The sequence below is a fragment of the Rhizomucor pusillus genome (genome assembly GCF_041956525.1).
Source record: "Rhizomucor pusillus strain CBS 183.67 unplaced genomic scaffold VTP01scaffold_7, whole genome shotgun sequence".
NCBI lineage: Eukaryota > Fungi > Mucoromycota > Mucoromycetes > Mucorales > Lichtheimiaceae > Rhizomucor > Rhizomucor pusillus.
Genome location: NW_027192149.1, coordinates 181972 through 204897, shown reverse-complemented (window position 1 = coordinate 204897; position 22926 = coordinate 181972). Strand labels below are relative to the sequence as shown.

At 42.7% G+C, this 22926-nt stretch overlaps 9 protein-coding genes and 2 non-coding genes across 11 annotated transcripts; 8 read left to right on the top strand and 3 right to left on the bottom strand.

The window, feature by feature from the left end:
- Positions 1–73: 73 nt before the first annotated feature.
- Positions 74–1042, top strand: VTP01DRAFT_9560 (uncharacterized protein; the record flags this gene model as incomplete). Its single annotated transcript, XM_069388800.1, has 1 exon — positions 74–1042. One exon carries the CDS (start codon positions 74–76, stop codon positions 1040–1042), a length of 969 nt encoding a protein of 322 aa, XP_069239980.1.
- A 661-nt stretch (positions 1043–1703) lies between these two features.
- Positions 1704–2523, bottom strand: VTP01DRAFT_9559 (uncharacterized protein; the record flags this gene model as incomplete). The annotated part of the gene is made up of 6 exons (XM_069388798.1): positions 1704–1835; positions 1895–1930; positions 1987–2095; positions 2170–2191; positions 2257–2413; positions 2473–2523. 6 exons carry the CDS (start codon positions 2521–2523, stop codon positions 1704–1706), a joined length of 507 nt encoding a protein of 168 aa, XP_069239979.1.
- Positions 2524–3352: 829 nt separating this feature from the next.
- VTP01DRAFT_t48 lies at positions 3353–3432 on the bottom strand. The gene has a single exon. It is a non-coding gene; the product is annotated as a tRNA-Ser (tRNA).
- Positions 3433–6262: 2830 nt separating this feature from the next.
- VTP01DRAFT_t54 lies at positions 6263–6333 on the top strand. Its single transcript has one exon. It is a non-coding gene; the product is annotated as a tRNA-His (tRNA).
- Positions 6334–7503: 1170 nt separating this feature from the next.
- Positions 7504–8903, top strand: VTP01DRAFT_9558 (uncharacterized protein; the record flags this gene model as incomplete). The annotated part of the gene is made up of 8 exons (XM_069388797.1): positions 7504–7530; positions 7589–7721; positions 7788–8117; positions 8191–8264; positions 8325–8459; positions 8518–8596; positions 8664–8781; positions 8846–8903. 8 exons carry the CDS (start codon positions 7504–7506, stop codon positions 8901–8903), a joined length of 954 nt encoding a protein of 317 aa, XP_069239978.1.
- Positions 8904–9474: 571 nt separating this feature from the next.
- VTP01DRAFT_9557 (uncharacterized protein) lies at positions 9475–10385 on the top strand (the record flags this gene model as incomplete). Its single annotated transcript, XM_069388796.1, has 2 exons — positions 9475–9542; positions 9626–10385. 2 exons carry the CDS (start codon positions 9475–9477, stop codon positions 10383–10385), a joined length of 828 nt encoding a protein of 275 aa, XP_069239977.1.
- Positions 10386–13325: 2940 nt separating this feature from the next.
- Positions 13326–15535, top strand: VTP01DRAFT_9556 (uncharacterized protein; the record flags this gene model as incomplete). The annotated part of the gene is made up of 6 exons (XM_069388795.1): positions 13326–13470; positions 13531–13611; positions 13721–14249; positions 14967–15104; positions 15172–15241; positions 15296–15535. 6 exons carry the CDS (start codon positions 13326–13328, stop codon positions 15533–15535), a joined length of 1203 nt encoding a protein of 400 aa, XP_069239976.1.
- A 1048-nt stretch (positions 15536–16583) lies between these two features.
- On the top strand, positions 16584–17832 carry VTP01DRAFT_9555 (uncharacterized protein; the record flags this gene model as incomplete). The annotated part of the gene is made up of 7 exons (XM_069388794.1): positions 16584–16666; positions 16756–16816; positions 16878–16982; positions 17049–17058; positions 17123–17395; positions 17456–17543; positions 17613–17832. 7 exons carry the CDS (start codon positions 16584–16586, stop codon positions 17830–17832), a joined length of 840 nt encoding a protein of 279 aa, XP_069239975.1.
- Positions 17833–17920: 88 nt separating this feature from the next.
- On the top strand, positions 17921–20817 carry VTP01DRAFT_9554 (uncharacterized protein; the record flags this gene model as incomplete). Its single annotated transcript, XM_069388793.1, has 15 exons — positions 17921–18040; positions 18103–18307; positions 18382–18487; positions 18547–18731; positions 18798–18874; positions 18940–19040; positions 19125–19251; positions 19319–19467; positions 19545–19652; positions 19710–19828; positions 19894–19963; positions 20025–20152; positions 20207–20359; positions 20427–20592; positions 20652–20817. 15 exons carry the CDS (start codon positions 17921–17923, stop codon positions 20815–20817), a joined length of 1980 nt encoding a protein of 659 aa, XP_069239974.1.
- Positions 20818–20932: 115 nt separating this feature from the next.
- On the bottom strand, positions 20933–21305 carry VTP01DRAFT_9553 (uncharacterized protein; the record flags this gene model as incomplete). Its single annotated transcript, XM_069388792.1, has 2 exons — positions 20933–21007; positions 21069–21305. 2 exons carry the CDS (start codon positions 21303–21305, stop codon positions 20933–20935), a joined length of 312 nt encoding a protein of 103 aa, XP_069239973.1.
- Positions 21306–21801: 496 nt separating this feature from the next.
- VTP01DRAFT_9552 (uncharacterized protein) lies at positions 21802–22806 on the top strand (the record flags this gene model as incomplete). The annotated part of the gene is made up of 1 exon (XM_069388791.1): positions 21802–22806. The coding sequence occupies one exon, from the start codon at positions 21802–21804 to the stop codon at positions 22804–22806; it is 1005 nt and encodes a 334-aa protein (XP_069239972.1).
- Positions 22807–22926: the final 120 nt, after the last annotated feature.

The following is a 22926-nucleotide window of genomic DNA, read 5'->3' as shown; positions in this document are numbered from 1 at the left end:
CCAGAAACCCGGGATTCTGGCAATCAACTCTTCTCAAGTCTTCAACTAAACAACACATCAACAAAGAACAACAATGACCGTCGAATACATTACTTTGCAACCTTCCGGTGACAAGATGCCTCTTATTGGTTTCGGCTGCTGGAAAGTCGATCCCAAGGACGCCCCTGAAACCATCTACAATGCCATCAAGGTCGGCTACCGTCTCATCGACAGCGCTAGCAACTACAAGAACGAGCAAGCTATCGGCAAAGGTATTAAGAAGGCCATCGACGAAGGCATTGTCAAGCGTGAAGATCTCTTCATCACCACCAAGCTCTGGAGCACTTATCACAAGAAGGAACACGTCCGCTTGGCATGCAAGAAGCAACTTGAAGACCTTGGCTTGGACTATGTCGATATGTTCCTTGTCCACTTCCCTCTTCCTTTGAAGTACGTCCCCATCGAAGAGAAGTATCCTCCTGGCTGGTACCAACCCGGTGAAGACAAAATCACTCTCGACCGCGCTCCTATGCACGAATGCTGGGCTGAAATGGAAAAGCTTGTTGAAGATGGCCTTGTTCGCAACATTGGTGTCTCCAACTTTAACGTTCAGCTCTTGATGGACATGCTCACTTATGCTAAGATCAAGCCTTGTCTCTTGCAAGTCGAACTTCACCCCTACCTCCAACAGCAGCACTTGGTTGACTGGGTTCAAGCTCAAGGCATTGCTGTTACCGCATACTCTTCCTTTGGTCCTACCTCTTTTGTCTCTACTGGCTCTAAGCGCGCCAAGTCCGTCGAACCTCTCTTCGAAAACCCTACTATCAAGGATATTGCCGCCAAGTACAACCGTCCTCCTTCCCAGGTCGCTCTTCGCTGGTCGCTTGAGCGTAACGTCGCTGTTGTCCCCAAGTCCCTCAACATTGACCGTATGAAGATGAACCTCGAAGCCCTTAACTGGAAGATGGATGAAGAGGATGTCCAGGCTATCAACCAACTCGATATGGGTCTTCGATTTAACGACCCCATGGTCAACGCTCAAAAGCTCCCCATCTTCTACTAAACACATTTCCCTTTTCTCACTTTCTCTCTGTCATCTTTTCTCCCCCCCTCTAATATCCTCCGCTATCCGCGTCTAAACCTTCACCTTCCCCATCAAAAAGTTTAGTTTTTGATTATGACCATGAATTCCGCCTCACTTTTTCTTTTGCTTTTTGTTCATAAGTAGAAAGAATTCTCTTCTTCATTATCAATCTTTTGTCAATGAAAAATATATTCTTTATATCCAACTAAAATCTTTTAGTCGTTTCTGATATTTTCTGCTGATAATTTGCCTTTTGAACTAGCAACACTTGCTATCAGATTTAGTCGGTCTTTGCACTGATCTTAAGAGATATGTACGCATTTGAAAAGATCACAGTGCATACTTGTTAGCATGATACATTTTCAAAAAGTGTTCCACCAAGACCGCTTACGATATAAAGTAAAGGAACGAAATACACGCTTCATAAGATTGTAACCACACAAACGAGCATTCTAAAGCGTACGTAGCAAGCTTTATTTCCTCAAATATCAATAGCGTATTTGCAAAAGAATACTTTGTTACCATAAAGTTTGGATATACAAAAGCTGAGTGGGAAGGATACGTAAAGGAGAATGTGTAAAGTCAGTAAAGATGTGAAAGCAGAGGAAAGCGATCGTCTTTCATGATTGCTGTTGACAAATTATCCAGATTTCTGTTCGTTGACTTCTTGCTCTTCGAACTGGTCTTGCTGTGTGATTACTCGTAGCACAGATTTTTTGCTGGATTCTTGCAGTTCACCCGCAATCAGTAATTCATCCAAGATAAAGTATGCCTGTCAAAATAGTCGGATGAGAAGATATAAACCTAGCAGCCGTCGTTTTGGGATTTTACCTTTTGGAAATTGAAGATCAAGTCGAGTTCACAAACCTACAACATATTTGTTAACTATACACGAAAAAAAAAGCACATGTAATTCGCCTTACATTTCCAAAGTATCGGTCTAATATCTCGACATAGCGATGGATAATCTCGAGAGTAATCAGCTCATTGTCGTCCTGGTTGATACCCGCAACAAAAAACAGACTCGCGTATCTTTCGTTCCCAACAAGCACAGATATAAGCTTCTCTCTCTCTGTGGAATCTTAAATCGCACGTTCGTTTGTTACCTTCGATATACAATCTTTTGATCTATAGAAAAGACCAGTAAGTCTTTTTTCACTCGGGTCAGTATCCAGAAAATGTCTATCCCTCACCTTTGTACTCTAAGAAGTTACACATTTTAACTCGTCGTGCCAAGACTAACTGGGTAGCATCTTTGATGATCTTTGCTTTTTCTTTTGGAGGAATGGTGATGAACCATTTTGTTAGACGCACTTTGCCTTGACGGCTTACTAAGAGCATCCAGTTTATCTTCCAAAGCATTCGAGTCAGAATTTGATGGAATTTCTGTCGTTCGCGTTGATGTTTACCGCCATTGTATCTCTGCTCCTGCTGCTGCTGTCGAAGCTGGCTTTCCCCATTCGGGCGACTTGGAAGTTTTAACCACTAATACTCAGATGCCTGGGGAGCTGCATCCAGACAACTTCCTCGAAGTTGAGCTGCATAAACATCAACAATCCTTTGTCCATTTCTACTTGTTCCTCTCTTGTGTCTCCAATTACATATTGCTATCTGACCTCCTATACTTAATCACTTTCTTCATCATTCCTTAAGCGTTGGACTCTTGGGTTAATATCGTGCGGCCATTAATATTTCGTCCTCATGTACCTTTTTTTCTATCGACAAATCGTTCCGTTCACCGGAGACAAAGATGTTTCCGTGAGGATACTGCCCGTACGACTTGCTCCTGGATTTTGTGTCCGAGACCGGAAAACTGTCGCTTCCACACCATTTCCGAAAGCAATACGAAGACTCAAGGATGCCACCCTGTGTTGGGCGTCAAATTACGTTAATCTTGGCATAGGCTACGCAAAGGTCTGTCGATGTCGTGGGATGACGAGAGAATAATCCACCATTAAGTATCTTACGCTGTGTTTTTCTTTAAGCAAGGCTACTTTCAACTATACTGCTCCAGAAAAAGGAAATGCGATGTCTGGATTCTTTACTTATAAAAGGCTAGGCCAAGGCGTCTGCATACTGCGCCGTAAGACTCTCAAACGGGCATTTATTGTCACTGCTCTCAGACATAGGCACAAATCACGCTGTGATAAGGAAAAAATGTCAGGAATGTCGAAGAGCTCTCGGCTTCAAGAGTTGGAGCTCAAGCAAACAGTTTGGATGGGCATTATATTTGAAAAATGTAATGGAAGAAACGAAAAGGGAAAACGAAAGGAAAAAAGCAAAAGGATGTGCCGCGGCCTGGATTTGAACCAGGATTGTGAATAACAATCTTTCAGTTGATTCAAGTGATACCATTACACTACCGCGACTTTTGTTACTGCGAATACTAAAATTAACCATGCGAGCTTGCTGCGGTCACCACAAAAAGTCACGTGATCTCACGAAAAGAAGAGTACTTTCGATAATTTAACTAGAGTTTTCAAAGCTTCCACCATTTCGAACGTTATAAATCGAGACGCCAAAAAAGTCTTTTTTTGCGAGTTTGAAATGTACCGAGTAATGGTGCAGAATCGCGTAAGATATTCCTTGCCCATTTCCAGTTTTCTCTCATGCACGTCGCCCTGCACCGCAGTAGAATAAACTCAGTTAAGTGGTGACACGCTGGTGTTGCCCAGTTACTATGGACGAAGATACTTGTGCTGTCCCTTCCATCTCTTGTGCAATGAAATCGTGGAACCGCTCATTAACATTGTCGCTGACTATACCAACAGCAAATATAACGCTCGTCCGATACTGGCGAGCACCATCTGAACATGCGCTACATGAATCTATAAGCACGGCGCTTGTACTATAAAGGCTACGCAGGCCTTCGAAAAATGCCAGAACCTCTCAGCGGCCATCATTCGAGTCTATTTTTCCAATCATATCTTTGCGATTACTTAAATTTTACTCAGAGCAAGCAGTTCTGCACAAAACTGGGATGCCGCAATATCAATTCAATCACAAATTGACGATGCCGTACAGCATATCCTACAGACGACCTTCGAGTCCAGAAATGCATCCACGGAAGAGCAATACAGAGCTGACGCTTCTGAGCGCAAAAGACGTCATGAATCAGCAGAAACAATCGGGGAAAAGCAGAAAGAACGACGTGAGAGAAGAGAGCACCTGAAGAAGAGGAGAAAACTTGCGCAAAGAGCTGAAAAAGGAAAACTGAAAAGAAAAGAAAAAGACAACGGGAAAAGAAGGAGAAGAAGCAGGAACAGCAGATGCAACGAGACAAAGATGAGAAACCTTTAGTGTTCGCAATCGGCAAAGCAGACGTTTTAGCAACGCTTAGAAAGGGAGGCGTGTCGCCCATGGATACGCGACTTGCTTCAGCATTTATCAAGCATTGCAAAACAGAGATGGAACAGTCACTGCCGTTGATGATTAGGGTACCATGTACATCAAGCTTCCGATGTCGTCAAATACCTAAACACAGACTTGCCTTCAAACGATGACCGTCAGTTTCGCGACGATATATTAACCCTCGGCCCCCGACTCTGAGGGAACCTTCTCCCCCACGCATTATGTACTTTCCATTTTACGTAACTCCATCATTTACATTGTATCTGCGACCATCTCGTACAGAAAGCATACGCTTCCATCCATGTCAGACAGCTTGCAATAATATCTCGAAGAATTAGCAGCATCAAAAGGTTGCCGTTTTTTCGAATTGACGAGTATATGACAAGTCAGATATATTCACGATGCCTTGCTGTAGCGCCTGAACTTCCTTGCTATACACGACAGTACCAATGGTGATGACCTCGATAATCTAGAATGGAACTCTCACATGCCACATTTCACTTGCGGACGGAGATTATGTGATGGAAACCTAAAGCGACCAGGGAGATCAAACAAAGAAACTGCAAATACCAGTCAGATGATGATGACCAGTAGATGACATTTCAAGTAATTGCACGAAAAAGAGGCGACTATCAGTACTTTCAACTCTCCACTGAAGGGAATACTACTTCCAGACTTAACAGCATGCGAAGCGAAACTATTCCTGCAAATATTGGAAGAGGCCGCTGTCGTCGTATCCGCTACAGGATGATTGCCAGCAAAGCTTTCGAATCAAGTGCTGTAAAAAATGCCACGGATTCTTCCATAGGGACGGCTCGGCAGCACAAAACATTGCAACCATTGCACAATCAACTGTGAAGCACAAATTGCGACCTGTTAACAGGCACCCGCAAACATCCAAATGAGTGGTACCTACCGTTGGTTTCATGCACTGGATAGACCTAATATCTCATCCTGTTTGCTACGACAGCTGAGCATTAACTCTTAGCGAGCAAAATTATTCTGTTTACCTTATCCAACTTCCCAGCAAAAATCCAGTCCTTGTTGCCTCCCCACATTCTTCCCAATAGATTACTGTTTCCTTTGAATTTCCTCGTTTTCTTCTTTTTAACCAGGAGAACATAAAGTTGTCTTCCCTTTATTTCTACGAGACCAGGCTAGAGCGAATATCTGAAAGAGCACAGCGCTCACGGCCGAATAGAAATATCTTCTCTTCAACGCAAAGCACTTGTCAATGAACAGTCTAGTAGATTATGACTACCCATTCCAGACATGAGCAACCTCATCACAGAGCTGTAAAACGACGACACGTACTCCAGCAGAACGCTCTTCATAGTATCACAATTGCATTCTCGCTCGCAATTGCTAACTTTATTAGATTACCTTCAAGCAGCGTTTGTCTCATTCCTGTAATGCATGAGCTTGCAAGTAGTTTATAAGCAAAAGAACGCCCTGCTAAAATTATCGAAACAAGTTCAATTCACCATACATAATACCAATATACATTAGTCTACAAGCTTTCCCTTTCTATTTTTTTTTCATATACCTGCGCAGCTCTTACTACTACATGCCATGCAACGGAAAAGAGCTAATCGCAAAATTGGAAACAGCTAGTCCTTATTACTTTACAAACACCAGTAATAACTTAACACAATATGATCAAAGTAAGCCGAGAACAAATATATGGATCAAATATGCATGTAAACATATCCAAAAAACGGAAAAATATAGAAAAAATGCGTCAAACACTTTGATGCACATTGCAAGTCGCAAATCAGATATCTAGCCGTGATGGTATAGTTTATAGTTTGTTTATTCTAAGGCGATGCCATGGCTGCATAGGGCATTGCCGTGATAGTATAGTGGCAGTACATTGCGTTGTGGCCGCACTGACCCTGGTTCGATTCCAGGTCACGGCATCCACTTTTCCGCCCGCAAAACCCGGGAATAATTTTTCCATTCGTTCCGGGCCGAGCCATCATCCAATCATTTTTGCGTTAAAATCAAAAGACCTTGAATCGGATAAAATATCAAAAAGTCTCTCTAATTGAACATGTGTACTCTTTACAGCGAAAATGTCTACAGCAACAAAATATCTACATTGTTCGACGAAATAGTACTGAATCTACTTATGGTAGTGTTGATAAGCATCCAATTTATATTTTTTACTATTATACAGTAAGCCGTTTCTACCACCAGTGAGACATTTGCATTTATGATGCTCCACACCGCCCGTCTTTCTGCTTTACAGACTAAAACAGCGTATAGAACATCACATAGCATTGTGTTCGCGTTACATATTTTGAGCCTGTTCGTAGACCTATTACAAAATCATAGTAGAGAGCGACAATTTATTCTCGCATTTGGTTATGACGGAAGGAAAAAAATCCAGGTACCTTAAAACCAAGGCATCATCTCAGAGGCATAAAGAAATGTGTGGAGCATACGTGATTTAACAGCAATAATTTATGTTGGGCAGTTTCTCGCGTTTACTTAGTTAGTATCCAGGAATGATACAGTTATTCTATCGCAGTTGGACACTTGTAAACAGAATCTTCAGACAATATCGGAAGCGAAGTTAGGGACATCCCAGGTGAATAGGAGAAAACAGTAGAAACATGTTTGCTGCGAGTGTTTTTACCAGATCATCCGCTTAGCTGAAGGACGGCTTTGACCTCCTCGGGATTTGAGGTACTGATAATCTCTTTCAACCTTTTTGTATGATGAGGAGCATCCAACATGTCACTGTTATGTATCTCATGTTTGACATAGAAGTTATCAGCTGATTACCGCTCGAAGAAAACGCGATACTTCGTGCCATGATAGTAGAAGGACGATATCGTACCACTTTGATTTGTCATACTCAGCGTGGCTGCAAACATGTTATGGAATTTCTCGTTCTCTATTTACAGTTCCGAGGATTACGTAGCAATAAGTACTCGAGTATCTATCCGAGGAAGCAGTTATTTGGCGACCAAAAGTAACGAGATCGTTCCGAGGTTCGGACGTACGCGTTCGCTACGATTGTGTAACCACGATGCCTTTATAAGCGATAGCAAGCATGAACAGTTGTCTCGTTCCCAACGAAAATGACTGTCCAAGCTGCAACTATTAAGGTACAAGAGAATATTTGTTATTGTATTAGAACAGCGAAGACTAAAACTTCTGCGGTAGCTCAACAATGGCCGCGAAATGCCGGCAACAGGATTCGGCACATTTGGAGGTTCTCATGCTCCCCCGCAAGTCTACGAGGCTTCCAAGGCTGCTCTGGAAGCGGGATACCGTCATTTTGATACCGCCTGGATTTGTAAGTTGAAATTATAGGTTTGCTGCCAATGCTATTGTTTTTGACAGACGATCGTCCTAAATATAGACCAGACCGAGGAAGTGCTGGGCAAAGCAATTCGTGAAAGCGGCATTCCCCGGGAAGAACTCTTCATCACAACGAAGCTTTACCAAACTTTCCATGAACCTCAACATGTTATCCCTGCTTTTGAATTGTCATTGAAGAACTTAGGAATGGACTACGTCGATCTCTATCTTATACATTGGAGCTTTGCGTGGAAGTTCACTGGATACGGGTTTGACGACTGGAAGACGCTCCAAGATGAGAACGGGCACGTTGAACCCATTGATGTCTCATTTATTGACACTTGGCGTGAGATGGAGAAGCTTGTCAAAGATGGTCGTGCCAAGAGCATCGGTAACTAAACGGTTTCACACTTTGCAAGATTATATTTGTAATCTGCAATACTGACGATAACTTTGGTTCTTAGGTGTCTCCAACTTTACAATTCCCATGCTAGAGGAACTGCTCGCCAACTGTGAAATACCACCCGCCGTAAATCAGGTATCATCATGCACTCCCAGCACTATAAGTCTTATATCCTAACTGGCACTATGTACGTAGATCGAGATTCATCCCAGTCTCCCGCAGGAAGACATGATCAAATGGTGCGCTGAACATAACATTGCACTGACTGCTTATTCCCCTATCGCCAACCCTGGTCGCCGAGGAGAGCCTCCCATGCTGCAACATCCAGCTGTAAGTCCAGTCTGCCAGATTTGATGTCACGTAACTCTCTATTAACATAAATTGGAAGGTCTTGGAAGCGGCGAAGAAATATAACAAGTCTCCCGTACAGGTCTTGCTAAACTGGGGTTTAGCACGCGGATACGCTGGTAAGCAACATATAATACTTACAGTGCTTTCCAGTGTCATACTAAGTACTATACGTTGGTTCAAAAGTCATCCCCAAGTCCGTCACTCCCGAGCGCATAAAGGCCAATTTGGAACGGTTCGAAATGGATAAAGAGGATGTCGAGAAAATAACCGCCATTGGTAGAGAAATTCCTCGGCGTACATGGTAGGTGCAAACCAACCCGTAACTACAAATCTTGAAGTTATCAACGACATATTTGTGTTTGTAGTGATCCTGCAAAGATCTGGGGCCCCAAGTGCGACGTGTTTAACACTTTTTCACAATAAGAAATAGACGTTATATTCCGCACTTTGCAATAAACTGTCAACGGAAGTACGCGCATACGCGCATAGTATACAGTATTTTCAAAAAGTAATGTCGCAGCGAATGAAAATCAATGTCGTCGGCCAATGAAAATCAATGTCGCTGTTTTAAAATGGATGTCGCCTGCATAAGAAATCATGCCACCTGCCTAGAAATCAAATGTCGCGCCTTGGGGTATATATGTAGGTGCTGTGCTATTTTCCTTCACAACTTTCTTTTTCACTACTTTACGATTTAACATGGCAAAATTTCTGTAAGAAGATGGACTAGGAAATGTTGTTGATGAGAATGGTAGACCTGAGCCCATGGACTACATCGTTGACCAGAAGCAATTTACTCTCGAAACGATTACTTCTCACACTCAATATTTGCAAAAAGCGGCTTCTGAGAGATCTTCTCAAACCAACGCAATGCAAGTAGATAAGCCAAGAGATGAGGATTCTCGTATGAGGGAAGTGACGGATAAAACGTGTATATACTTGCTACACTCCTCAGGATAAGGTTAGGTTTTTCAAACTGAAGATTGAGAGGTGTATGAGTGCGTCGGCTGCAGCGAAACAGTTGGATATTCACGTTCGCACAGCACGAAGATGGGTTAAACAGTATGATGAGCGTCCCGATAGCATCTTTGAGAGCGGTGAAAAGAAAGGTCGTAGACGTATTCTGACTTCGGGAACACAAAAAGACTATCATCTGACTTTATTGATGCTAATCCCTCTGCTGTTGTCATCGAAGTGACTGAGCCTTTAGTGAAGCAGTTCAAGGATCTTAATGTTTCCCATAGCACTGTTTATAACTTTATGAGAACAGAATGCAACCTTTCTTTGAAAAAAGCAGAGTTCCAGTCTGTGGATAGAAATAGTCCAGAAAAGATTAAGGAACGACATGATTGGGTTCACGCGTGGGGACAAACAAGCATGCACTTCTTGACGAACTGCGTGTTTATTGATGAGTCTGCATTTCATATAAATATGAAGCGTACAAGAGCTTGGTCCAAGAAAGGAGCTCCTGCTGTTGTCACTGTGCCAACCACGAGAGCAAAGACCACAACTATCATGGGAGCTATCTCTGCTTCAGGCTTAATCAACGTTAGCTTGAGAATACCAAAGCCTAATAAGAAGAGAAAGGGTGGCCAGGAAGCTGAATATCTGAGCATTGGTACTGTAACGGGTCACTATATTAGTTTTTTGAAAGACACTTTGGATGAAATGGACAAATATCCACAAATGAAAGGCCACTATCTCGTAATGGATAATTCACCCATACACACATCTAAGGATATAGCGAAGTATATTGAGTTTCGAGGATATCGATGTGCTTATCTTCCTCCGTATTCTCCTGAGCTCAACCCAATAGAGCAATTCTGGTCTGTGGCGAAGAGCAAAGTTAAGCGCCATAGGTTTATACTACATTTTCAGAAACAAATGACGCTAGAAAACCGCTAACTCACAACAATTACTGGTAAATTTGATGATTAGCGTTAAAATATACCTGCATACTGGTTCCTTAGGCTGCTTACCTGCACTGAGCAAACCCTTGCTGCAATTACAGTCAGCAGCTCGGCCGCGTCAAATGTTTCCTGTGAGTTAGCGTACGTCTAAAAAGAGAATATCAGCGTGTTACTCACCAGGCACAGAGGCGGGAAGGATAGCCCGGAGGCTGTATAACTACGTCGACAACGGCTTCCTGTTCAGCGTGTAGAAATTGTTCTCGCAAGTATTGCCCAAATGAGAAAGATAAGACTTCATGGTACCTGTCAGAAAGAGTTAAGTTATATATGATTGTCTCCAGTGACTATCAAAAAAATGCATATATATTGCCGTGGAGAACCTGAAGAACTAGCTCACTACATGGATGAAGGAATGCAGAGTGTAAGGGTGAATGCCCATCGACCTATCACTTCTCTTCTCGTGATATCATATGTATGCAATCATCACTTCTCATGTGTCCTATCTTTTCATGTCAATGCATAACAGCTGTATACTTTGTTTGGATCTCTGCGCTTGCAAGGAGATACCGATGCATACAGCAATTAAGTATGATGGTCTTCGTAATGCAATAAGGTCGTTTGGTTGAATTTGGTCGAATACTTTAATTGTGAAAATCGTAAGCATTTGCATATCATCATTCTCATTTGCTGTAATCAGATGGTATGGGCTTTTCTAAACTTTCAGGATTTTAAAACATCTTTGTCACCTTTTTTTGTATTGTTATTTTAATATCATTGTGACTGATAAATTGTCACGTATTTCTTTGATAAAAGGTATCAGGAGACCATACAGTCAAACAATGCCGTCACTAAAATGTCCTAAATGTGAATAAATATTCTATCGACTGGAATACGATGAAGCAAAGATCCCCTGTTGCGTTGCCGATCTGGCACATTCTCGTGATGTTTTGTTATAAAATAAATCGATAAATGTGCAATTTTACTTTGTGGATTAATGCGCCAACAATTTTTGAAAAAGCTGTAGCTTTTCTTCCGATGCCTGCCTTCTCTCTATATTATCCCGCAGGCCATGACACAGGGAATCCCCAACGGCATGCCTCGCTTTAGCAAGCACCCGTTGAGGGTATCGTATGCGCTTCAAGCCACCGGCCATTAGAGACAAGTGCACCTATTATTTTCCCCATTGCAAAATATCAACGACATCGACTACTCCACACTAAGCACCCTTTTAAGCAATAACAATAATCATCGGATCAAGCTGGTTTTTCAGATGTCGTCCCCTCCTACCGATTGCTGATAACTGAATGTGTCCCTTTAATGCGTTTCACATGAGAGCAAAGTGCAGGCACCCTGGCCGCCGGATGAGATTTGATCACTCCTTATATCTACCATCCCACTATGCAGTTTTCCTTTATGCTTAGAAAAGATTAGGAACCTGTGGTAGCAATGGATTAATGGATCGCAATAAAAAGACGCCAAAGCAAGGTCAGAAAAAGCGCCAACGCTGACGCCAAGCAGACCTGGGCACATCTGCCAAATCTCTCAGACCAAACGCGCCAAGTTGTATTAGAAGATCCGCCATCCGCCAATAAATCCGTTTTTACTGTAGTGGAGCCATTACATGTTCTCTTTTTTACGGCATTTATCCCAGCAATTGTGCGAATGAGAATCGAAACCATGGAAATCGCTCGGTTTCACACTGTTACATGCGTCACGGATTCTGTTCGATAAGGCATCTTGCTGCAAAAAATACAGCCTGTCAATTCTTCTATGACAAAGAATCCGTGGAGCTTTTTTTTTTTTGATGTTTAATGGATTCCTAACAATGCCATTTCCATTCACCATCGCTATGCGGCTATATATCATGAAGGCTGTCACGCATGTGGCATCGAATTTTGATTTCTGTCACGCGCAGAGTCGCGGGGAGGGCTTTTCTCCTATTGTAAGGAACTACTGGAAAAATACTCGAGGAGAACAATACTTCCTGAAAATTTCTCTGGAAGATTTCGATTCCACGCAGCACTACTTTTGCTGTTTATTTTCTCACTTGTTTGATTCTGAATTATGTCTGATCTGCAGCCCGGTAGAAATGTATTCCGCAGAGGCAGGTATTTGGTTCGTGATTGATGATCAATTTTCAAAGCATCCACAAACCTACGGTTGAAGGATGTTTGTTTGTCCATCACCGACAGTACCCAGTACAGGATGGCAACTATATTGAGTGACCAGACGTGGTTACATGCATCCCGGAACGATATGAGATGTCCTTGCCCTTTCAACTTTGAGTCGCGTTCCTTTAAAGTATCAGAAAGGCACAAGCAGATGTTCGCCCATTAATCTTCGCCCCAGACGAAGAAATAAGCTTCAAGCAGTTGATAGAAGTATTATATGTTGATCTAAATACGATTCAACCAATCTTTATTAGTGCTGTACTTGTAATAATATTCCAGGATTTGTCAAACACAACAACAATAACCATCCATGAATCAGCCCTCCATAGCCTTATCGTCTATCGCAACCTGCTCCATATCAGAGGATATCCACAGCATCGCAGACAAAAGCCCGTGTCGCTTCAAGCTTCACAAGAAGATCTGGTATCCTCTCGACGTCTCATTTGGATGCGAAAGAAGTTTTGAAAGGCAAGCAATAATCTGTATATGATTCGTCCTTGTCAGAAAAACCTTAAATATGAAGGCAGCTGCATGCATATTCGCTTGACTTTATTTCGAGCTTATATCTGGATACATTCGCACACACCATTTGATTATTTTGGTTCACGCAGTGTTCGTCCTTTCATATCGCTTTCGTAAAGCACAGTTTTTGGACATAGACACGCACACTGAAACATTGATTCTCCCAAAAAATGGATTACATGCTGCGGATTATATTGGTTTCCGCTTCACTTTCTTTCCTTCGACCTTTTTTTCCATTCAAGATGATTTACTTTGATGAAGACTATGAGCTTCTTGAAACTATATCTGCCATATTTCTATCTATTGGAGTAGCTCTATATCCGGCGTTATTGATTGCAGCATTAAAGAAGGCTAAAAGTGTTGAAGAACAACTCGCAGAAGAGGAAGGTCGGTGGCAATACTTTTCTGTCCTTTCGATTCTATCTCTCTAATCATTACTTTACATAGGGTTTTTCCGGGACTGTGGTCAAAGTGGCCACAAACGCAAAACTAACAAGAAATGCATTCTTTACAAGGATGACAGCAGGGGTAAGTCTTCAAAAGCATGAGATGCCGAACAAGCTCTGACTTTCTTCTAGTTGGGAAAGCGACGTATGGATCCAGAAGACTAACGCAAAACATAAAAGGCAAAAGAAAGATGGTCAAGCTGCACGCCACGCGGCAAATGTCAACAACAATGCTAGATCTATATGTGCCTCTTGTGGTCAAAACGGACACTCAAGCTCAGCGTCAAGAAACTGTATCAACCATAAGCCGAACATAAAAGAGCGCATTATTCAAAAGTTTGGCAAAGATCATGAGCGATTTACGCGCTGTGTTCCTTTCGAAAACGTTGTTCGGACTGCATATCGTCAGATCCTCGAGCAAGCGGTCGTGCAATTAGTGCCCTTGGCCCCACAGCCTTGGAGCATAAAAAATGTATCAGCAAATCCCGGTCTATTCATCCCCGTACTATATGCAATACTTCAAGAATTCGAGCGAGAACATGTTGTAGCATCGAAGATGGGTACCAAGATCGCAACAAAGTTGTTTGCTTTAACTCCAAGACCCAATTTTCAATGGCGCTTCATTACCATCAATGAAAATGCCCTTCGTGCGCTCACTGGCATCCGCAGCGAACATCCATTTGAGAAAATTTTCGACTTGACGAAATACCGCTTCTTAACGTAGGTTTTCCGGACATATCATTTACACAACCTATTTATGCTCCTGGTTTATAGGGATAACGATGCAATGTTTACAAACCAAATTATAACGGATGGTTATGCGGTGCATTTCCAGTTGGCGCGAGAAAGAAGGCGAGTATAGACTTGAAGCTAGAGGACTTCAGCATGTCAGAAATCGAAGAATATTTTTCAGTATGCTCTATCGACTCAGGCCGGAAGCATGTTTTTACAGCTTCTTATGGTTATGGAGAAGTTGAACAGGAAATCAGGCGAGTGAGCAGAAAAGAGTATAGCGCCTTTATTGGATTAAAGAATAGAACAAGAGCATTGCAAAAGATGAAGAAAGCGAATGGCATCGAACAAATTCAATCAAGATTTCCGACTTGCAAGCTGCCAGCGTCAATATTTATAATGAATACGTTGCATATACTTTTCAGCACATGGATATATTATTTGCATTTTATTCAGTCAACATGCTAAAACAAGATTTCAAAATCTGTAAGGAAGACAAAGAGTTCAAGAAGAATTAGCGAACATCATTAATGGTGGAAAAAAATACAATCCTGAAAAACGAAAAAACAGATCAAAAAACCGCAAAAAAAGAAAAAAATATCGACAAAAACGAAAAAATACAAGCAATACAAACATTGTGGAAGATAGAAACTATTGGACATCATTTTTTCATATATATTTTAATCAATTCATCACAATTTATAGGACACCATGCCAGCCGATATCCGCGGTCCGTAGCACCTTGCTTGAAGAAAACAGACCTCACAAAGAGAAGAAATGGCAAAGAGTAAAAGGAGTCTCAACAGCAAATGACAAAATGTCGCTGATTGTGTTTGGGAGACGGTATGTTCGTAAAGGATGGAGTTCAAATCAAAGGACATGAAAGCGGAATTGTCGGCATCCTATACAGAATGCTTAAACGGCGCGAGGCGCGAGGAGAGGCAGTTATTGTGATCATTGACGAGTACCGCACCTCTCAAGTAAGGAACGACTAGCAAGTTAATAGTGACGAAAGCTAATATCAATCGACCTAGGTTTGTCATTCCTGTTTGGCGAGGAGCCTTCGCAATGTTACTACTGAGGATAACATCTCTCACCATGGCATTCTTGACTGTCAAAACTGCGGCATGCTGTGGAACAGAGATGTAAATGCCTCTAAGAATATGTATTATATCGCTTCAAGAGTCTGGCAAGGACTTGGCCGCCCGGAACCATTTGTCAGACCAACATCAAATCAACCCACCACTGCGAATGTGGGACCCGAAAGGGTTTAGGTTTTTACGGTAAGCCTTGCAGTTCATCCTGGATTCTGAATATTATTGAGGTACTAATATTGAGACTGCTTCTCTTTAGATGACTCGGTAAGTAAAAGAGGATACAAGCCTATAATACCTGGATTTTTTACTGATAGACCCGGTTGGCATTGTTTGGAGCAACTGCACTACATGGCAAATTTGAACCAATATGGTAAGTTTTCGTCGTCCTTAGATCGACAAGAATATTTATTAATTTGGTTTAAAAGGTTTAAATTTGTCTTAATCGTTGTGCAATTTGATGCTCCAAACGCCAACTGTTTAAATATGCAGTAATTTAGACCATTGCAGCTCAGGGGAGGAAGCCCGACCACCGCCTATATGCTTATTAGCTGATCCCAAATTTGAAAAGTTCAAACGTTTACAAAGAGTTATCGATTCCCAAAAATTCATGCTGCGTTTGAGTTAATGCACGCAAAAACATGACACGAAAATAAATATGTGTTCACGTGCTTCTGTATAGATGTCCTTGCTTCAAGAGCAGATGTAATGTGGGGAAGGAAAGAAAGGCAGTCGTTCAATTCGACATGCTAGATCGAACAAGTTTATTGCTTTCCCGTTCTTGGCGGGGACCACGCATCGTGTCGGGGCAGGGCAGACGCGGGCAAAAAGGAAAGACAATGTATAAAAAATACATTTTTGAACGGGACGGCGCACCAGCAGGCACCACCAGGGACGGAGGGATGCTTCTACATATTGTAGATGCATAGTCTGCTGCATCGTCGAACATAGTTGGTTCCTTCGCAGTGACTACAACGTCGTGGCATCTTTTTTTGGAAATTCACTCGCGTAGAAGACAGGTATAAAGAAGGTATCGCTTCACTTTTATGGACGTTTTCTACTTCGCTGGCTTTATAGCAGCTGGACATCAGTATAGAAACTCTTGGAAAATACCAATGTCTGTTGACATTTCTGGATTTTAGTAGCAAAGGAGGAAACTGTCGATAAATCATGAAGCCGTACAAAATGCCGTTTCTCTAGTATAACAGTGATTTCATTGATATTTCTAATGTTGGGTCAGGAACAATTTTATTTTATTTCGGTCTTAGTGAGCATGAACGCACAGAGCGATCTAGCAACTGCCAAAAGGAGGTGCGTGTATTCTTTCTCGTCCCCTTCTCTTTCGAAAGATATGACAATACCGTATCGTTTTTGAACCAACTCTGGTTTTGTACACGTAGTGTGAAGAAGCTGTCCTACGAAAGGGACGATTCAAGCAACTTGATCATCTACATTGAAGAAGTGAGAAACCAACATTGCCTGGAAAGCAACTTGCCAATCTCTCATAGATCTACTTCCGCAGATACTGGACAGCCGTTATGGATGCTATATTTGGCCGTCAGCCGTCGTTATGGCAGAATATATATGGCATAATCGCACAAAATTTTCGGATCGCGTTGTATTGGAGGCAAGTTTGGATTGAAAAACGACAATCTGAAGCGCCATGATAATAACATATCTTCTTTTATAACAGATCGGTGCAGGTATGGGGCGGTGATGAGAGAAATCGCGTAGCACAGCATTTCTTGAATAAGCGCTGGTCTATAGGAACATCCTTGCCATCTATCCTTCTTTCCAAAGGTGTGTCGGCCCCACCCCGATTGATCCTGACTGATATCCCGGGAATATTACATGTCATTCGATCTTGCCTATTACTCAACGGTGTGAAGGAAGAAAGCAATTCAACATGGATAAGAGGGTTGCTTTGGGGTGAACTGGAAGGAGACACAGGCGTTAAATCATTAACGGCAAGCGTCGAGCAAGAATGGCGTGCAAATATCGATTACATTCTCGGAAGCGATACCTTCTATGATCCGGCTGGTATAAAACAATCCTTTCTAGTGCTATTGCAAATATATGCTTACAGAAAGCAATGCTTAGATTTCGAGAAACTTATAGTTACAGTATCGTATATTATCCATTGCCACAATCCAAAATGTAAATTTATCACTGCATATCAGGAGCGAAGGTAAGTTGGAGATCACGCAAAGACTTCCCTCAGCAAAGGCAGTAAACTCCCTTTATGCTCGACGGATAGTTCCAAGCGCAGCATCCAGCCATTACTCGACAAGTATCAACTTGAATGTTCACTTGTATCAAGAGACAGCTTTGACTTTGACGCGTCCAAGTATATCCGGGATGACGACAATGATGGCGAAGAAGAAGATGATATCCGGCATGCTAAAGTAGATGCAGGAGGACTTTCCAGCGTATTCTTGCTAGAGATATCTGCAAAAACGTCAACGAATAAACAGTAGTACCTGAATTATCCAACTGAAAGAACGAGGGAAGCGGGCAAACGGAACCCGAAACCTACCAGCTTGCACTCCTTTCACATAGATCACAATGATCGCCACGCGCGTCGTGGTCACTGCAACTTCTGCTTCGTGGCCTTCCCTCGATTGCCTTACTCCAGGTGTGCCCAAGTACGCAGATCTGGTCCGTCGAAAGATTGCAGGTGCATGGGTATGTTGGCAAGCGATTGACTTGTAGATCGCATTACAAAGAAATAATATTCTCGGTGGAAGTTTTCTGAAGGCCAGTCATTTGAGTGGGATGTATGCGGGATCCGAGTACACGTCAAAGTGGATAGCATTCATGGGGAAGGGCAGGGTCCCTGGAAAGTGGATAGAAAGAGGACGCAGATCGACGTCAAAGATGCTAAGCCTGATGTCGTCATGGATACCGACGAGTATGATGCAGATCTAGAGACCAACGTTACAAATATTATCCGTAAGTGTCTTTCCAGGACGAGTATCATATGTAATATTCCTTGCATTTCTTAACGGTGAATTTTGCTTTGTCAGAGAGCGCATTTCTGGATGCATCTAAGTTTCGACAATTGAACCTTCCAGCTGCAAAATCTCTGCTAATTCATGGCGTCTTCGGTGTTGGCAAAAAGACATTGGTCAGGTAGTTAAGGTACAGAAAAATAGGAACCGGCTATGTACTAAAGAAGAATCAATGTGCAGACAAGTCTGTAACAGGCTGCAGTGCCGTGTATATAAGGTCTCCTTGTACGATATCTTGTCATTAAAAGATGAGTTCGAGAATCCGCAATTCCAGCTGTACAATCCTTTGCATCTTTCTACATCGCAAGCCATCAAGACACAGCCTTGCATTATTCTGTTGACGGATTTGGATGTTCTATATTCTGGTTAGGTTTTCAAGGAATGCAAAGGTCAATAAGCATCATCTGTATTTTGACGCGAAAGTGATTTAGGATGTGAAAGCAGCCATAAAGACAAGATACTCAACGTCATCAGTCAGGAAATCGAGCGACTGAACGAAGATGACCACGTGAGTATACATGCACTTTGACTGTACATACATGGCTTACCGATATTTACACCGGTATATGCTAGGTTTGCTTCATCGGTCTAGCTGAAGAGCTTCGACGGCTACCTAATCGATTGCAGAAAACGGATTGCTTCCGGCAACATCTACATATTCCCATCCCATCTCTGTAAGTCAAGTCAAAAGGAATGGAAATTTACACGCGAAAATGAGAATTAAGGTTGCGAGTATCGGTATTTGTTATCGAATATAGCCATCAGAGAAAAGCTATTTTGCGCAATTTGCTACACAAAATGGAATTGCAGCGTGATAATACTGAAGGAAAGCAGCAGAACCAGCAGGAGACCATCGTCGAAGATTATGCAATTCACATCGCCTTGGTAATCCTCGATCTCTAAATATGTATGGAAGAACCGTGGATGTTTATTAATAGACCATATTTCACAGAGAACGTCCGGATTCGTCGCCAGAGACTTGAGGCTGCTCTGCCGCAAGGCAAAATTGAAAGCACAAAGACGCAAAGAGTCTGCAGAAAGTGATGTTGTCAGTAAGCTTGCTTCTTTGAGCATCTCTAACGACGAAGCATCAGCGATCTCGTAAGCCTATCCAAGATCTATATATAAAGCTACAATGATACTGACATATCTTTCTTTGATGAATATGCACACTGCAGCAGCGTTACATGGGCCGATTTTGAGTATGCTTTGTCGATCCATTCTCCTTCTCAACGACTAGAAGTAGAAACCAAACTGCCTAAACGAAATTGGGAAGATATTGGCGGGTAAGTCATTGAGGCATATTTCAGCTTTTTCTTTATGGTGTAACATCTTGATATTAGATACGAATTTGTAAAAAAGCGGATCAAGCAAGCAACCCTGGTACCATTGCTTAATCCAGAGCAATTTTCGCGTCTAGGAATCAAACCACCATCCGGAATTCTTCTTTACGGTCCTTCAGGTTAGTTAATCGGACAATTGATTATCTGGCATTTACTCATTACATTGAATTTCATTCTATTTCAGGCTGTGGCAAGACAGCAATGGTGCAAGCACTGGCTTCAGAATCCATCATGAACATTATATCTATCAAGGGGTAAATTGAGAGCCTCGAAAACACATCAGAAAATCGTGTAACTTCTGACACGTATAACTAGGCCAGAAATCTTTTCGAAATATCTAGGTGAGACCGAGCGTAAGATTCGAAGTCTATTTGCGACTGCCAAGCGAATTGCACCGTGCATCGTGTTCCTTGATGAAATCGATGCTATTGGAACTCGAAGAGGCAAGCAGAAATTGACTTGGCTGCGACAACTTCGTATGCTTATTGCTCCCGTAGGCTGGGACTCTGGAGATAGCAGCGGCGGTGTGAACGAAAGAGTGCTTAGTACACTGTTGAATGAAATGGATGGTGTGGAAGGACGGCAGGGAGTTGTGGTGATTGGATGTACCAACCGACCTGATCAAATTGACGACGCCATCTTGCGACCAGGTATACGCAACATTGCTCGCCATTTTTGTTAGCCTGATAGATTGACTCTCGACACAAATTTACATAGGACGTTTGGATCAGCTATTGTATGTTGGCTTGCCCTCAGAGCAAGATCGAGCATCGATCATCCAAGCTTTTACTCAAAAGATGGCTATCGATCCTGACGTTAACTCTACTTATCTTAGCCAAAAATTGGAATATTGTACAGGCGCAGACATCGAGCATTTGTTCCGGTCGGTAACTCTGGATATTCGAAAGAGAAAATACCATCGATTCTTACATGTATATACAGAGAGGCGGCAACCATCGCACTTCGCGAGGATATCAACACACCATACATCAAAATGAAGCACATCAATCCGGTGTTGGATGCTACGTGCTCGAGAGCTCAAGAGAGGCTTCAAGACAAAGACTACCTTGGCGTATTCGAACGGTTCCAGCAAGCGCACAGTGTGTAATTAAGGCTGAATTATTATTTTCGTCCTTTTTGTTGACCACCATACATGTGTATTGATTGTTGACACAAATAGAGTCGTTTTATTTACAAAATGCAAAAGAAAGATATATTGTCGTTTACTGGGATGGTGTCTCTTGTGATTTCGGTACCTGGGTGTTCCATGGTTTCGGTTGCTCTGGTAACAAGTTAGCCTGCGCAGAAAATATAAGTCTCAGTAACAAGCTTGCAGAATTCTTCCCAGATTTTACTCACTCTAACTAGCAATTTCTCCACGGTTTCTGAAGGCTGTGCTCCCACTGTAAGCCAGTACTTTGCACGATCAAAGTTCAGGTTGACAAGCTTGTTGCCGGAAGAATCGGGAATGGGGTTGTAGGTGCCGATTTTTTCGATCGGTTTGCTGTTCCGTGCGGTGCGAGCGTTGGCTACGACAATGTGGTAGAAAGGAAGGTTGCGACGGCCATGGCGGGCCAAGCGTATGCGGACGACCATTTCTATGTAAAAAAGAGAAAGAGGATGGGAAGCAGTAAAATTTTGGCGGTCACAAGCGGGGGAGGGAATACATTTGTGGAATCGTGCAGCCCACAATTCCAACTATGCGTGTTCTCCCGTAAATCGATGTTGTCTCAGCAGACTGGACTCTGAATACATACTAGACATATATTGGATGATAATATTCTAACGTATCGTAAGTACCGAGGAATATTGTTAGAATATAGAAAGTGCATTTTTCAACAAGTATGTAACTTTCTGCTCGTGGGCTGGATAAATCAACAGTGACTTGACTTCTTATAGGTAGACTTCGCTGTTGAGCCTATGCCAACTAACTCTGAATAAAAGATTAGTAACTGTGTACAAAGAACATACGATTACCAATATCTTTCGAAGAAAATCATCCTTGCTGGGAAACCCATCCCATTTTGAATGGGGTTATGCCCGCCCCAACTTCACACCCTGACGCCATCCCTCCCCTTCCACTTGACTCTTAATGTTTAACGTTGCCGAAGTTGTCAATCATGTCTTTAGCTTTCTGGACTACCTAGAAGTGTACCGGCTACGGAGCGTATGTCGTTGCTGGCGATCACTAGCCGAGCAGCATATCTATCTCCGGATCAAGCACGACAGCGACAATGCCACGATCACGGTTGACCTGTGTCGACGTAATACACTTGAGCTCAAGGCTGCCAGCTTTGACAGTGAGCATGGTATCATTGAGTTCCGGCCGACGTTGGACGTGCATTGTCCAAACACGCTATCCAACTTTGAGCGCATGATTTCCATCTATTTTGACTTGTGGCCCGACCAGCACAATCCTGCGCGTCTTCAATGCTACTCCTTACCGAGCTGGAGCACGACACATTTCATGGTGGAGCGCGAGACACACCTTGCAGGCCATAAGGGACTCTTGCTCTCGTTTGCGTATGTGCACATTGAGCAGGAACGCCGACAGAAATTGGCAATGCAGAGCGGCATTGCCGGCAGCGGCGGCAGCGGCGCAAGCGGCGCTGATTCTCCTCTTAACGACATCGATCCTCTACCCGTAAACACATACCCGGCATCAGTTGCGGCAACGTCGCCTGTGCCACCGAAACCGCATATCCATGTTGCATGGCTCCGTGTGTCGCTACCGTGGCTCATGGCAGGATTCCATCCAAAAATCCATGTCCCACCTATCTATTCCGACCGATTTCACCAGCTAGACCGTATCCTCGCTGATAATTACCACATATATCACTACAATCACTACCTTGAACCTGTACTGCGACATATAGCTGAAGGATCCAGAGACCCACCGCAAAGCCTAGTGCAAACTATATCGTCTGACGATGACTATCAGTGGCGCCTAGAACTCGCAATTGAATTAGCAGGCGGCGATCCACGGACGCGATGGTTAGATGCTCGACTGTGGGAGCTCTTGAATGGCATCGATGCTCCTTCAAACATTGACGCACTTGTCGACCGAGTAAAATGGCAGCTATCAATGGCAGTATAATACACTTGATTTCTTGTTTTTTTTTTCAGAACAAATATTTACAATGCCTGCTGGAGGAGGAGGATGAAAATGAGGAATTATTGTTCTCTTGGTATCTAGTGAATAGGTTTCAGAGTAGGA